We start from the raw sequence: 17,161 nt of genomic DNA on the forward strand, positions 1-17,161 counted from the left end.
ACACCACTCGTTACCGGTCTCCAGCCGGACATCGAGCCATTGACCACAACTCTTTGTGTGCGGCCGTCCAGCCAGTTCTTTATCCACCGAGTGGTCCATCCATCAAATTGATATCTCTCCGATTTAGAGAGAAGGATGTTGTGTGGGACAGTGTCAAACGCTTTGCACAAGTCCAGGTAGATGATGTCAACTGCTTTACCCTTATCCATCAGTTCTGTAGCCCCATCATAGAAGGCCACCAAATTGGTCAGGCAGGATTTCCCCTTAGTGAAGCCATGCTGGCTGTCACCAAGCACCTTGTTGTTTTTCATGTGCCTTAGCATGTTGTCCAGGAGAATGTGCTCCAAGATTTTACCAGGCACAGAGGTGAGACTGACTGCTCTGTAATTCCCTGGGTCTTCCATTTTCCCCTTCTTGAAAATGGGGGTTATATATCCCTTTTTCCAGTCATCAGGAACTTCACCTGACTGCCATGATTTTTCAAATATGATGGCCAGTGGTTTAGCAACTTTATTCGCCAGCTCCTTCAGGACCCGCGGATGGATTCCATAAAGAGCAGTATTCAGAAATTTGTTATGTTTTCTGATTCTGGCTGCGAGATGTTATGGTTTCAATAATTCATTCCAAAAGATACTGCAACTATGTATACAGTGAGTTGAGGGAATTCCCAAGATGGAACAAGCCAACATTTAGTATAAACAAACAGTGGGAACTGTTACAATGCAAGTGTCTTTGCCTCATTCATCAGGTAAGATCAAACCAAACCAAATACATGCTTAAAGGAAGAATGTATGGTCAAAAATCTGGATTGCTTTTCCTACAGCCTCATTGGTAAAAAATAGTGACTATCACAGAGCTGTTGCTTTTCTACAAGTTCCTGGAACTCACCAGTCTGCTAAATTATTATCCTCTGCTGCATGAACCAAGATATAGCTGTCTCCTGAGATAATTTTTAACCAAACCCTTGGCAACAAGTGGTTCAGATTTTGGCTCCTCCACTGTACCAGAGATTTTGGTATTTAATCGCATTCAAAGTGTTCACATTTTCCCACCAATGCTAGACCAGCCTGTGGCAGATACCTTTTATCTGCTTTTAAACTCATTTAATCCCGGAGTATCATGATATGGAAGTCAAGAGACTTGTAGAAAAATATGTGAAAGTTTACATCAAGAACAATCAATTCCACCCTGCAGAAAAGGTGAGAACTAGAGCTTGTTTTACTATTATGAAATTATTTCTTTTTTTCTGTCTAGGATAATATATACAAAGATTCTTACAGAAAGAAAATCCAGGAATACTCTCACCAATGCAAAAGACCTGGAGGCTTAAATTCTACAGACTCAGAATTCATCACTACTGTCTCAGTCTCCAAATCATATACCTGGCATATTTAACTCTTTCATATTTAATGTACTCCTGTAGTTATCCTTTTGGATCATTAATTTAATGACTGTGTGCAGATATTTCACATTGATTTATCCCCTGCTGACAGTAGAACTGATCAGTACTTCAGAAAGAGAATTTTCATTTAGGTGCTTGGATGCAACTGCATTCACCCCCCTTGTGGGGGGTGCACAGCATCCATGCCTCTCTGAAACCAGCACATACTACTGTGTATTCTGTTTGAAAACTTAATGCAGGTATATAATGTTATGGCCATATAATTACTAGGCTTAAGGACACAAGAAAATAGTTTGAGTCCTTTCTCCCTCCCTCCCATTATATGTCACTTGAAGACTGTGTTTCTATCCGCAATATCTCAGCCCTCCTCCATGAAAACCCTGAAGAGTTTAAAATTTGAAAATGTAATTGGATAGAAACATTGTTTTCATTCACTACTGTGAGGAAGCTTCACTAAGAAACCTAAAGGATGAGATTTCACTATGAACTGGACATTCATTCCCACCCCCCGATATGCAAACCATTAGTGGTTGAACGTTTCACATCAGAGTAAAAATGCATTACTTTCATGTGCTTACAAGCACTAAGAGGACAGACTTAGTTCCAGTGATAAAATGCTGGGAAAGGGAATGTAAAGAATGCAGACAAGAGCTAAGCACTGCAAAGTTCTGAGCACTTGTTAAGCAAAACTACATCCTTGCATACATCTCAGAGTAAGCAGTTTACTAAAAAGCTCGATGTGCTTATATTAGGATACAAAGTTAAAAAAAAAAATAAAACAAAACAAAATACAAGTTCTGTGCAACATCAAGATTATGTAAGTATAGCTTAATTTTAATATAAAAAGCTTAATAATTGCAGTCATTAATTTTAAGACAACTATAAACAGGCTTTGCCTATAAATACGAGTACAAATAAATCGTGAGATATGGCTAAAAGCCTTTTAAGATTGCTTCTTTCAAAATGCAGTGCTATTGATTGCTTAAAAAGCTGTCAAATTCCTGTAAACTGCTGGAACACAGCAACTGAGGAGCTGCTTTTCTAAGAGCTTGTAAAAACACCTTTTAATCTAAAAGCTTTAGCAAGCACATCAGTCAGCTAAACAATTCAAAATACCTGGTCACCAGTCAGCACGTCTTCAACAGCAAAGGCAACGAAACAAAGGTTGGACTACTGTTTCGGGGTAAGCCCCGAAGAGAACTTAGAATAAAGGACCACTTTCCTCCCTTAGCTCACTATTACTCTAGCTTTCCTGAAATGTTTTCTTCTTCAGAACACGACATACTTTTAATGAAACCTTCATTCTTGCTACTGCAGTGCCTGCTTATGTTCTTGTGATGGTTTTGCACTGGTGGGTCGTTAAATTCAGTGACCTAAACTAAGAATTGTTTAGTTCAGTCTAAAGCAAAATAAGTCAAAAGAACATCTCCAGAAATACTAATACGATAAATGCATTTAACACTGAACTCCCACAAAAATAGTGGACATAAGTATCAAACAAATGATTATGCAAGCAATACAGATAAGGTTCTAATTTTGAGTCTTTATGACTCAGTTTATCACTGTACATGAGAAAAGCAGGTCACATTTGCACACAATATTTCACATTAATTTTCAAACACATACTTGTGAAGTCCACAAATAGCACCAATTTTTGGACAAACGGTGAGCACTTTGAAGGATAGGATTGTAGTTTAGAACTTTTTATAAACTGAGCAAAGCTCTGCACTTAGAACAAAATGCAGACAGAAAATGAGGTATCACAACATAGGCAGCAACACATCCAAGAAAGGATTTAGGACTTTTATCATGGACCTCCTGACCAATGCTGTGATGCTCCTGCAATAGAGACACGTTTAGTACATTTAGAGGATTCTGCATGGAGATGAGTGAAGAAATTATGATGCTCCCAAGGATTATTTTATCTGAATTCTACATTATTTTATGCTGAGGGCCCAGACTGACTATCGTGTACAATTCAGGGGGTTATAAATAAGACTGAGCTCCCAGCTGCAGAAATGGCAAAATTAAAAAAAAGACGCCCTACAATGAAAATATGGAAATTTTAAAAAGAAAAAGGCAGAGTGTATGTGAAGTTGAAGAGAGAACAGGGGAAAGTTCAGAATAACTGTCTCAAAATATCAAGCAAATTCTTAATTTAGGAAGAAAATATTATTAGAGCAATATAACCACTATTAATGAAGTTCCAGTTTAGTCACTAATAAAAGCTCTATAAAGTTGTCCTTACATCTTCCATAAAATATAATACCATGAAGTGCTTGAACAGGCCATATGAAGAGATGAAGCTTTTGGTGGTGCTAAACACCCTTAAGAACAGATTCAGAAAACATCCACCAAGAGTTCTCTTGGAATATTTATTCTTCCTCATAAAACAATGGAGATAGACGAGATGAGGGTCAGAACTACATTGCTAGTATTCTATGTTATTTACCAGACTCAATCTATTACACTGCATACATATGGTGATTAAGAAGGCCAGTTTAGGTAGTAACCTATAGACAATCAGTGCTTGATTGTTGCCCCTAATCTGCCTTCAAGCAATTTGCAGACTGTTGCTAAACATTACAAAAGAGACAGATCAGCAATCTGCATGACAACAGTTGGGAATGGCTTATGTAAAGAAGCCAATGGGACATGACAACCAAAGCTTTCAGAGTGTGCACAGTGCCCCCGAGTTCCACAATTACTACTGGTGTAAGAGCCGTGTTATTATATCCCCAAACTTCTATGATTGGATTTGGCATCTTTAACTCCCCAACCATATTTAATTTAGCTATTTAACATAGGTTTCCACATTTGTGGGAGACAATATCAGTCGATTGTTTTAGAGACAAATTGTGTACTGGGTGTGCTACAAGGACAAAGAAAAAGAAGTGTCAAAGCATTAAATAAGCAAACAGTAATAAATTCAGATTTAAAACCCTCAAACCCTCAATTTTCTCAGAGGAAAACAGATTTAGGATGGCAGAATCCACTACACTTCTCTAAGGGTCCCTGCTCCACTGCAAGTATAAAGGTAACCAGAAGTAGTAAAAAAAAAAAAAAAACAGAAAACAAAACCCCCAAATACTGTCTGTTCAAGAATTTTTTAACAGCTGTGCTATTTATAAGACAGAGACCCTGCAGCTTAATGATTAATGAAGATTGACCGTTCCTGCTGACTTGCAGTGTCAGACAGGAGTAAATGAACCATGAGAAGGTTGTAAAAAGCAGAGCAAAGCCCCTGCAGGGGCAAGTCATGGCAGCTGCTTACTGCAGGGTCATCTTTTGCAGTGGGCTGCAGCACTCGACCTGCTGCAGCATGACCACAACTTCTTTAAAAAGTGTTCTTCCAGCCCAAGTATACCGTGTCCACATCAGTCACTGAGACGTCAGCCCTTATTTAACACCTTGCTGCTCTAGCATGTGCCCCTCTCCAGTGCTTTGAGGCACTACATTTGTTGATCAGTTTAAAACTCTATAGCTGTGCAAAACAGAAGCCACAGCCCCAACAGAATCTTAACCTGAGTGCAGAGCAATTCAGGTTTTCCCCACAAAAAAACATTATAACACACACTTCATGACTGGAAAGTGATGCTCACAGGCTTGAAAATACAGTGGATTACAATCTGTAAGGCATGGGGGAAAGCTTATGTTTTTTGTGGTCAACTTTCATTTCTTTCTGTCCTGGCTATACTGCAAAGTCTTGTTAACATGAATAAAGCACTCTGCTTCATGCAGTGCATTCACGTGCTTTGTCTAACTATCATTTGAAGAGTTTATGTGTCTCCTCATGGAGGCAGAGGTTTATGCCAGTAGTCCAGTAGTAGCATTTAGTTTCTTGCCACTATTAAGGAATTTTCACTGAGTTCTGTTCCACTGGGTAATTCATTGAATATTTTCTCTATCTGAGCAGAGGAAAAATGTAATAGTGAGCGATGTGAAAGTTACTGCATACACAGGTTTTAATTCCTCTGCACAGCTGCTCAGACACCATGAGGACCTCCACATTATAATAAAAACAGTGCAAACCCCTGAACTAAACATTTTTCCTTCTCTTAGCTCCCAGCCACAACACAAGAGACATCAGTATGAATCTTAAACCTGCATCAAGACTGGCAGACACTACATGAGTGAACTTGAGTTAATTGTGCTGATGTGGGGTGAGCACAGTGAAAGCCTTTGAAACTCTCATCCACCAATAAGAATACTGATTTCAGATTGTAAGTCATAAAATAAAGCTAATTCAACAATCTTCCTTCCACTGAGACGCACTGGGCTTTCTTTCTTTTTTCTTCTTTTTGACCTATATGGATTTTCCATTTGCATCCCACTCTGCTCACTTTAAATTCCTCTGTACTTCAGCGAAGCTTAGCAAGTTTCTCACTGCACTGAGTTAGACATACGCCTAGCCATAAAGGCAAAAGTCAGGCCAAGTCTTTCCCATAACCCACAGCTAGAGAGATATTAACAACTAAAATACAGAAATTAATTGTGACAAGTTTCTTTTAAAATAGATAAAGCAATGCCATTTCCACCCATTAAAAGCAGCTGATGCTTCAATGCTAGCCTATGCTTTAAAAAAAAACCAAAAACCCACAAAACTAAAAATATTTCACCCAAATACTATTAAGAAATTGTTTAATATCAAGGATGATGGAGTTATTCCAATATCAAATAAGTTCACACTTACTCTAGATTTTCTTACAAAAAGCAGAAAGGCCTCTAGGCAAATACATGTAGAGTTTGCATATTGTATTCACTGCATACAAAAACCAGAAGATGCTTCTGGAAGAGCTGCTAGGATTAAGTTGGTTTCTGTCTCCTTGTAGATCACCAAAATTAGAACTTTTGAGTATTTCCCTTAAATATATAGAACTTACTCTTTGAGGTAAGCGTAACTTTCTATAAACTGTTATTAATATCAATGTTGTTACCCATTCTGTAAGTCATAGTCAGTATCGTTCAATGTTTTTTCTAAGTTTGGAAAGTCAAATAGCAAGCACTACTTCATTTTAGAATCAAGAAACAGCAAACCTCTACATCATTTCTACCTACTTTCAGAAATATGAACAAGTATTCTCAATTTCCAGAATTCCTTTCATGCAATGTGATCTTGAATTTGCTGGAAACACAATTATGTGAATCATCACTCTGGATTCTGATCATTTTAATAAGGATAAACAACATTTCATCCCACTGAATGTGTTCGTTAAGTAAAATACTACAGAGCATCAATAAAACAGCAGAATCTAATTTATGACTGATAAAGTAGTAATTATAGCTGTGGCAAACACTTCTCAGAGTCTTAATCTACATCTGAATGGACAAAAATATCTAGGCAAAGAAATACAAAAATCAAAATGTGAACAAAGTAATTTTCGTATTCAGTTTGGATAACAAATGCAGGTGTCCTAGCCTCTAGTTCAAACAATTAATGCTTATATTTAACTAAGAATGTGCGAAGGCAATCTGAAGTCAAGGCACAAAAGTCTTGACCTCTTTAAGAGGCTGCATGGAATATAAAATATGCCATGTTGTTCTCATGTCAACTTCCACAAATATTTGTGCTTACACAACATTGTCTGCATCCTGCTGTGTGTATAACATCACCCTTTGAGCCAAGCATGCAGTAAGGAAGACTCCTAGAGGTCCAGGTAGGCAAAGTTCTCTCACCTGAAAACTTCCTGCATGGTCATCTTCTTTGTCACCTTCTTTTCCTTCTTTAAGGGCGATCAACGTGAATCCTCGAAAGTAAGCAGGAGTGGCAGCAGAAAGTGTCACTGAGATACAATGAACAGAGAAATAATGAAAACATAATATTAATTGGGAAATCAACACTTGCATATAATTTCAGAGTTCAACTTTAGTGTGTTTTAAGTCAGTATTCACCAGACCTAGAGCACTAACAACATGGAGCAAAGCCAATCAGAATATAAAAATGTTGAGTCCAAGTTTCCACATAAACCAGAGAAGACCGGCATGATGTGAAATACGTCAGGGTTTGTGGATTTGCTTGGGTATTTTTCCCCTCAAAGCAGATTGCTTATCTGCTAAGACCTACACAAGGGTGTCATGGTTTAAACACGGCTAGTTTAAACCCCCACCTTAGCCTTCCCTAGGCAGGATGGAGAATCAAAAGAATGTAAAACCTACAGGTTGAGATGAGAACAGTTTAATAACTAAAGTGCAATATACTACTACTACTGCTACTAATACTAACAAGGGAAATAACAAGGGAAAATAATATAAAACTAAAAGGGCAAAAGAAAAAAAAAAATAAACCCAGCCACTGACCGATACCCAGCCCAACCTGAGCAGTGATCTGCCCTTCCAGGTGGCTCTCCCCAGTTTATATACTGGGCATGATGCGCTGTGGTATGGAATACCCCTTTAGCTAGTTTGGGTCAGGTGTCCTGTCTCTGCTCCCTGCCAGCTTCTTGTGCCCCTGCTCATTGCTAGAAAATGAGAGACTGAGCAGTCCTTGATCAGGGTGTTACTGAGCAACAACTAAAACACTGGTGTGTTATCATCAGCATTGTTCTCAGACTGAAGCTAAAATTCAGCACTGTGCCAGCTACTAGGGAGAAAATTAACTCTATCCAAGCTGAAAGCAGGACAGAGGGTTATTGTGGTGGTGGTTTGGGACTGGGGACACACATGTTCAAGGGATATCTTTTTTTTTTTTTCCTTGTGTGTTGTTCAGTTTCAGTTTGTGGTTTGTTTTTATTTTTATTTGTTTTTTAATGCAAGGGAACATCTCCTGAATATTTTGGCTTCAGCTTTTGCCCTGCTCTGAGCCCAGACAAGGATATAGGCATTTCAGCACATTTCAGCCCTTCAGTAGGAAGTTTCTTCAGCTGTAAAGCAAGATGACCGCGTTGTCTGCTCCAGCTCAGCACTCCAGCTGCTGGAGACAGTCACTCTAGAACTGCTCTTCCTTTCCCTTAACCCCAGGGCAGAGGAGGACACAGAGTACAACTCATAGCTGAAGCTGATCTCTAAAGATTGCGATGGCAGCTCTGGTTGCTCAAAGCATGCTACACATCAGCAATCACCCTTCTTTACATACCAGTCCTATCCAGGAGTGTGCCACTACAACCACTAGCAGTGGACCAGTAACATAATGCTGACTAATCTGATTTTGCCACACTCAGGACCAGGATCGCATCCCTCCATTTCTGCTAGAACAAGATACATTTGTATGGTTTTCCCGTTTGCCATCATCAGTACCTAGGCACCACCGGCAACAGTCAAGTGACACTAGGTGCAAACCTTTATAACACTATCAGAAAGATGTAACAGGGCAGAGCTTTGAGGCAGGACTTTTGGGGGAGTTTTAAAATTACTGAACCCTTTTCAACACCTTTTAGGAATCCTTTTCTGAAACAGAGGTAAATATTAGGGGAAAGGTCTTTTTGAACTAAGACAGACAGAAAACCAGACTACTGATGCTTTTAAGTAGCTTTTACTTTAAGCACAATGCAGGCAGCGCTGCTTGTAGTGCACTATTGTCACACTCTCAAACCCTGACTGGCACAATAAAAACTGAAGACCACCCAGAGCTTTCATACAACTACCAGTGCTGCTTCATAAGAGTATTCACAGAAGACTCCTCCTCGCACAAATAGGCCATGAGGGGTTGAACCACCTCACTAAAATTACAGATTGTTCGTAAAAGAGATGGATTTCAAAATACGCCCAGAGTTATTTGGAATATATGGAGAGCTCTTGGGTCCAGAAATTCAGTTGTGGAAAAATATAAAGTCAGATTTGAAGATTTATAGCATTATGCAGCTGTATTTGGGTCTAAAACACATACATAACTCCCTGACTGTATGTGAAAAAGGGTTTTTTGGACAGAGACAAAAGGTTAAAAATTTAAATCAAAGTGCCCTGTTTAGACATGTACACCTGCAAGCACCTGTAGAAACCTAGAGTAGCAATCAGCATAACAGCAAGTCCCCCAGCTCTCAGAATTTTCAGCACACTTTCCATCCCATGGAACCTTATAATAAGGTAAAAATTCATAAATTGGGGGAGAAAAACTTTCACATTTTATATACAGGAACTAAGCAGTGGCAAAATAGCATTAAGATTTCTTATTACATTTCTAAGTATTGCTGCAATTAATTAATCCATTAGTATTACTTGACCAATTTCACACACTTTAGCAACTCTATCTGAATGCAAATCCACAGCCAGCCCCTCAGTTACAGTAACTGACAACAGCACACTGCTCAATTCAACAAGCACAAATGCATCACATTTGTTTGAACACCAATTCTTAGAAATTAATTGCCATAAAGGTATTTTACATTAAACAAGTTTTTCCATGTATTACATATAATTCAAAACTCTGAATCAGTGAGTAAAAGGTTACACCAGAAACACTTAATTATGCAAACAGAGAATCCAGCTGTGAATTGACTCAATAGTTTTCATCATTTTCCTCACAAACTTACAGATCAAACCAACCAGCTTTCAAATTTCTAAACAAATGCCTGCCTATAAACTAGAGGACATCTGGAACGCTACAAAAAGATCAGGAAACAAAAAAGAAAAAAGAAGGCAGGAAGGTCATTCCAAAGCCTGACTCATAGTTTTTGCATGCCTAAGGTTAGCAATACTCATGCTGTGGTTGCACAGTCATTTAAACCCAGAATGAGCCCCTGCTTCCCCCACCACAAACGATCCTGCCCTTCCCTCTGGTTCACTGCTCCTCCAGCACCAGCATCCGGGTGGCTGTCAGCCCGACCAGGGCACACATCCAGCCTAAAGAGAGAACAAACCATTGTAGACTTGAGCTGGGTCAGCCCCTGAGCAGCCACTGCTGCTGAGGAACAGGACACCCAGAGACTGGCAAGGGGCCAGAGGGTGATGGACTGCAGGAGCAGAGCGGACCCAAGTGAGATGTTGGTGTGACTTGTTGAGGATTTTAGTGTCTGTGCAACCTCAACTCAAGGATATCAACATGAACATGTGCTTTGGTGGCCCCTGAACTAGACCAGAGCAGATGTTAACACCCAAGCTGAAAAGGTTTCTGTCAGTTCTCTGAACTACCCGGTGTGCTGACACCACTGCAGTGCAAGGCTTATACTTGAGGCGCTCCTAAATACACAGCCTTGTTATGGTGGTGGCTCTGTAGGCACTGGCTCTGAACTGATTGTTTCAGCCCAGGAGGAGGCTCACATTGCACAGTCAGCAGTGGGAAGCTGTCAGGCTACATCTGGTTTCCACAAGAGAGAGCAGCAGCTCCTCCTCCCTAGGAGTTGAGAGTTCTTCCTGAGCTAAACTCTGCCCTTTAACAGACCAGCTGAGCACTGCTCACACTGTACTCACGTTAGCTAACATCCATTGAACAACATGAACTCCCTGTAAAGATCAGTTACATCTCAGTGCAAGTTTCGAAGTTAAAGATTATGCTTTAAGGGGAAGATTACCTATTAACAATTACTTTTGTCCGTTTCCACCCCCTCCAGCAAATCTCTGATTACAAGTTGCATTTTGGCAGACACCTTCAACACACTCCTCCTTCCCCAGTCTCCCCAGCTAAAGGTGGGGTGATCAAAGCAATTTTTCCTTTGGTTTCAGGCATGAAATTTGACTTTCTACAACCTACACAACAGCACATCCTGAACTGTATATCATACAAGTACCAACAAATACACTTTTAATATCTGCTTTTAACCATAATCTGTGAAATTTGAGAATCGCTAAAATATTTACAGGATGACTGTTTATATGCAAAGTATAGAAGAGAGGGTTTGCATCTTGGGGGGGAAGAGAGATAGAAAGAAAAAGGTTCAACATTCCTTAGAAGTCCCCAAACCAGTGCAATGGAGCGTGCAAGATTAAATGAGCTTTTCCTTGAAAACTGAGGTGAACAAACCTACAAGTGGAAATTCCATAAAAAAAAATAAACAGCATCCATATAGAAGGTGTATCTAAGGACTACACTAGTCAAATCTTTGTTTTCTTCATCAGAATAATATGTTAATTATATGGCAGGAACCATGTCCACTGCATGTTAGCACATGAAATGGACACACTGATGCCTTTTTTTTAGAAGCAATTTCATTTATATTTTTAATAGGATCAAGTTTATCTCATTTTTCATGGAAAACTCATGCAATCATTAATCTAATGCTACAGAACAATAAAGCTACAACTGAGTACTTTCAACGATCATTACCCCATGACACCATCTAAACCTAAGGCTCACTTGTGTGCTTTGAATGCAAGAGGAACTTTGACCTTCAGTGAAGCAAGAGCAGCTACATCAGGGTCTAAGTTAGCCAGCAGGTAGGAGAGAACCTCTGCCCCAGGATGGTATGCCCACAAACCTGGTACTACAGGAGGATTTGCCCACCGCATGCATTTGGCTGCCAGCTGCACGAGGGGAGATGCAACATACTGCAGCCTGAAAGACCAGGCAGATGAAGGTCCCTTGCAGACTACAGCATCAGAAGTCCCAAATAAGATGTTAGAAATCAGTCATGCCACCAACCCTGTGGGACACCACAAAGCCCATAGCCACTGTTGCTTTGTATAGACATAAGGGAGAAAAGGAAGATATCTCCTCAGCTCTGCACGTACCTCATTTTGAATTGTCTGAGACAGGAGAATGTGTTTTTATTTACTGCCACCAGTGTGTGCAGACTAGAGGAGGCACATACTCATACAAATATGTTATTCAGTGCTCAAGGCCATTTTCTTCTATTACAGCTCCAGAGAGGTGGAAAACCAAGGCTTTCATACACAGATCCACCAGAGATTTCCCTTTAGGGAAAATAGATCCTGCTTGATCTAAAGGCAAGTAGCTACAGGAAAGCCACAAAAACTTCCCCAAAGACAAATGGCAGCTGTGAACCATGATCATCTGACTGCTAAAGAGTGATGCGGTGTTCCCTCCAGTCACTGTAGCTTGAGGGTCTCACACGAGTGTCTCATCAACCAGTGATCAAGAGAGTCACAAACATAAATGGATGCCTCTATACCATCAACTTAGTGGAGCACAGCATTTCTACGTACAATTAAATCCTGTGTTCTCCACCTTGCATACACACTAGTTTATTCCAGGGGCCTGCTCGGGAATGTGCCAAGGATCCAGATTACATTAAATCAAGCAGGGGCCATAGAAACAGGCACATTTGGCTCCAACACAAGAATGGTTGTGCAAAACTTCCTCAGGGTTGCACATCTAGTAATTTAATGATAAAACCCCCACAAACCTCACATTTTTTTTTTTTATTTTTTTTTTTTTACCATTCGTTGGATTTTCTAGCTTTTGTATGAGACAGTAATAGAGTTGCAGTTGTACTGCACAAATTCCTTTGGGAATGAGCTCTGAAACTTCCTCTAATGCTGTTCAGTTTAACTGTTGCCATAGATAACGTGTATGTTACGGTAACATTTACTTCTTCCCACCATTCGGGAAGTGTTGCTAAAGGTCTGTCTAGATATTCTTATGTGCCCTCTGAGTACTTCAATCTTAAGTACCAAAATCTTGGGCACATATTTGGTCTACATTTTTACTTCTTACTATTATCAGTAATTTTCTCACTGCTAAGAAGCTACAATATACTAATATTATCTTATTAATTGAGTTCCTAATGCCAAGACCTAGTATCTCTATAAAATCAGTTCCTTTAATTCATCTGGGGGTTTCCTGCCCCCTACGGCTCCACGCAATAGAAACCTCTTCTGTAGATGACTGAAAATATTCAGCAACGCTTTTACAGTAGTAAACTCCAAAACTTTTTAAGAACATTCACATTTGTCACTATCAAAGAAAATGACACTTATCTTTATCCTTCTTAGATGTATGAAGCAGACATGCAAGATGAAATCTTTCAGACCCAAGGTACTAATCCTAACACCTGCCAGGTGGGAACCAGATTGTGGGAAATGGGCATTTCCTCACATCACATAAAAATAAAACAATACCTAAGGGGGGGGGGGGATAAAAAATAAAGTCATGTAAAGTTACAAGCTGATCCTCAAAACAGTTACTCACTGCTGCAGATGTATTTTTCAGCCTCTAAGAGAACATGGTGTCTATGCTATGTGCACACTTTTTCCTCCCTGTGTATGCTGAGGTTCCTATGTTCATGCAATGTGAAAACATTGCTCTTTACACTGAATCTAAGGAAGGTAAGGAGAAATGCTTAGAAGAAAGTCTCAAAATTTGCTTTCCAAAAAGTACATCTTGCCCATAAAGTACATCAGCTCCGGTATCTAAAAATGTCCACATTCTTTTCAAAGTGCTTTTAAAAGACAAAGTTAACAGCGTGCTCCAAGGTTTGCTTCTAAAGGTATTATATGGTGAGGCAGGACAAGTGATCAAAACCTGCCTTTGGCTATTAACTAGAAAAACACACTGAAATGTACTCTGGAAGGTAATTTCGAGGATTGCATGTGAAGTGCTCAGCAAAAAGCCGATGCCTTCATCTCTTATTTGCAGTGGTCATTAGCACCATCCATGCCTCTTTCCTGTTTGAACCATCTGTTCTTTTCCCCGGAAAAAAAAAAAAAAAAAAAAGTATGGACGGGGGTGGGATAAACATAAGTGGAAAATGTGGGCAGTTGGCAGCGTGCTGCATCACTGTTTGCCCATATGCTAACTCATTATATTAACATTCCTATTTCAGGGCAAGAACAACTAGCTCCGAGTTTCCTTCCTGCTGAATGTTAAAGCTTCCCCTATTCACTGTGTTACATTTAAAGGGATAGGAAGAAATCCTAGAGAAGTAGGTAAACGGGGGAAGAGTGTGGTTGTATCATATCAACTTGTGATCTTGTGCTAGCGCTGAGCCGGTACAGAGAATTCATAAAAGAAAGGAAATTCCTCCTAATACTGAGTTAATGGCTGGGAGTAAAGTGATACCGTGAAATCCAACTCCCTCTCACTTGTCATGAAAGCATCCCCAAGAAAGTAATGCGTGGGAACATATTACCCTGTCTTAACCCACACAGTCACACATGCACGCTAAAAGGGATACAGAGATGACAGGCAGAGACACGTTATAGTTAGAGCCGCTTGTCCTGACCACTGTCGTTCACAGGGGATATAGAGGATGGTCAACTTACCCCGGTAACTGTTCCCAGGCTTGTAAAATTCTGGGTCGCCCTCCACCCTGAGGCTAAATTCATTGTACCCTTCCCTCCTGGTGCCTTGGGCTCGCAGGATACGACTGCAATATCCCTCGGATTTCGCGGCTTTCTCCAAGGTTTCGTCAGAAAAGCCCTTCGCCACCAAGGGGAAAGTCAACGCCAGAAGCCGCAGGGCGAGAGGCTGCAGATGCGCTCCCATCCTCGGCGCTCCGCACAACTTTTGACCGGCGGGGCGGCGGCGGCGGCGGCGCCCGCGAGGGGGGCGGCCAGGACCGGCACCGTGGGCAGCACGGGCGGGACGGGCTCGGGCAGCCCCAGCCGGCAGCGGCCCCCAGCGTGAAGCTGCCGGGTCGGAGGGACCGGCTGGGCGGCTGCAGGGGAGAGGGAGGGGAAAAGCAGGGAGGGGGCAGAGAGGGAGGGGAGAGGGAGTGGAGGAGGAGGTACGTCTGATCTTGCCCAGAGCCCAAAGTGAAGTGCTGGTTTGTTTCAGAGCGTGTGATTAGCGGCTCGGCAGTGTTTATTTAGCCTAGCTGAATTCACTGGGTTCGGCGGAGGAGCGGAGCAGGGGGACGCTGCTGTCTCCCAGACATCCAGCGGGAGAAAGGCTGCCACTTGGGCTGAGCCCTCAGACCTGAAATTAATCACGCACATTCATGCCACAGTCTGTAGTTACTGCAGGGATAACAAGCCCCAAAGAATTTCCCAACACTCTTCCACTCCCCCATCTCTCTCCAAACCAGCAGACATGATAAACATTATCAACTAAATCAGTGCAGATGGACCAAGACAACCGCTTGCTCTCTGTGCGTTCGACAAGCAAGGACCATCGACTGCAGCTTCCCGGAGGTAAGCATCTCAGTGCCACAGAGGAGAGAGATGCAGAGAGCATGAGATTTTTTCCTACCCCAACCTACAAGCATGCACACCAACGGTGCAGGCTGTGTAAGTGTTGCCGTGTGTAGATGTACCTGTGTTTATGTAAGTGTGCCTGCAAGCACACCATCTACACACAACAGCTGAGAACAAAAGTTCACCTCAATGAACATGCGAGATACTGAAAAAACCCAGATATATGCAAACAGGGTTAAATAAGGAGGGAGCAGGTCTCATTGTTTTGCCTTAATACAAGGCACGCTGACACATAATGACTTCTTTAAAGCCACAAAAGGAGTTTATGGCAGCGGAAAACACATCAACCTAGACAGCCTGGGATCCCCAAGGCTTCAATCCCAGGTGCTGCTCTTCTCTCCCTTTCTCCACTGCTTTATAAGCAGAAGAGAGTTGGAAAGGTATGTCCTCTATCAGGACCTGGATACTTTCAAAATGCCAGGTGTACAAGAGGGCACAAACCCTTTTTCAGTCTCTGTCTCTGGGAGTATCATAGAATGGTTAGGGTTGGAAAGGACCTTAAGATCACCTACTTCCAAGCCCCTGACCATGGGCCAGGACACCTCGTCACCTAGACCATGTTGCCCGAGCCTCTGTCCAACCTTGCCTTGAACACTGTAGCAGACTGATAAATGCAATGCATTTAAGCGCAACTTCCTTGGAAATATGGGAAATAGGAAGTAGCTTCAAACCCTCTTGGTGCCCACTAAGGCATTTGTTAGTATCAGATTTGCAAGATTTTGTGTCAAACGTCCCTTTGGAAGTTGTTTAGCAACAGCCTAGTGCTATGTGCCAAATAAAGGTGTGCTTCCAGGTCTCCGTTAGGACACTGAACATTTTACTTTCTGGAAGGATACTCACCAAGAGCTTTGCTACTGTAAGCTTGTCTGTAAGCATGTAACATATAAACAAAAATATAAAGAATATAAATCAGTAGACCCTCAAAACATACGTATAGTAATGACAATGTTAAAAGCTAAATTCTCATCCACCTGTTATTGTATATTTAGTTGCACGCTTCTGATAATCGGGTTCATTTAGGTAATTAAGCAACTACAGTTCAGCCATGTCATTGACTCTTGGGTATCATTTGACTGCTATGTTCACCTCATTCATTTTATGAGAACAAGGTGCACTTTATCCAGGTTCTTCAGTTAAATTCTTCAGTGATGAAAAGCAAACCAATCCACAACTGAAAATGACAACTATAACCATACTGGTGTAAGGTGCCTGTGATTCACTCTCCATACTTGACTTCTCACTTCTTTTGCTGAGATCGATTGAAAAGCAGTTACCTGACTGAAGTGTTCATGCTGAGAACCGCACACGGTCCTGCACAATCCACCTTTGTTCCAAGCCAGAGCTCTGGGTTCCAAATCAACGTTCCTCCGAGCATTTTGTTTCGAGTCCTTTTCACAATTTTCAGGGTTTTATATGGTACCAAACTAATTAAACTAGTTCATCAGCATCTTTTAAATTTAAAATAGATTCTATATATTTTATTTTTTTTTTTTATCCCTGAATTGGCCTGGCTATTTCTTTTTTGTTAAAAGCCAAGGTGCTGGAAAGTTTCCTAGAAAGGTATAATACAGTGTGTCTTGTTAAAATTGAATGCTTCAACTTAGCAACTGATACAGATAAATTAACTTGCGCTGCCTACAACCGTGAAATAAGTAATTTGTTGCAGAACCGGTTTAGAAGCTGGGCAATGTCATTAAGCATGGGCATCCTCAGGGTTTTCTATTTGTTCTACTA

General features: G+C 41.0%; 1 protein-coding gene across 1 annotated transcript in view; it reads right to left on the reverse strand.

The window, feature by feature from the left end:
* The window catches only part of SPON1 (spondin 1), a 195,563-nt gene extending 180,694 nt beyond the window's left edge, over positions 1-14,869 (reverse strand). Inside the window, exons 1-2 of the mRNA XM_065683197.1 lie at positions 14,495-14,869; positions 7,079-7,185 (exon numbers count right to left, since the gene is read on the reverse strand). Coding sequence (XP_065539269.1) covers positions 7,079-7,185; positions 14,495-14,717 — 330 coding nt within the window. The 5' untranslated portion in view covers positions 14,718-14,869. The remainder of the gene's footprint in view (positions 1-7,078; positions 7,186-14,494) is intronic.
* Positions 14,870-17,161: the final 2,292 nt, after the last annotated feature.

The sequence above is a fragment of the Lathamus discolor genome, chromosome 6 (genome assembly GCF_037157495.1).
Source record: "Lathamus discolor isolate bLatDis1 chromosome 6, bLatDis1.hap1, whole genome shotgun sequence".
Classification (NCBI taxonomy): domain Eukaryota; kingdom Metazoa; phylum Chordata; class Aves; order Psittaciformes; family Psittacidae; genus Lathamus; species Lathamus discolor.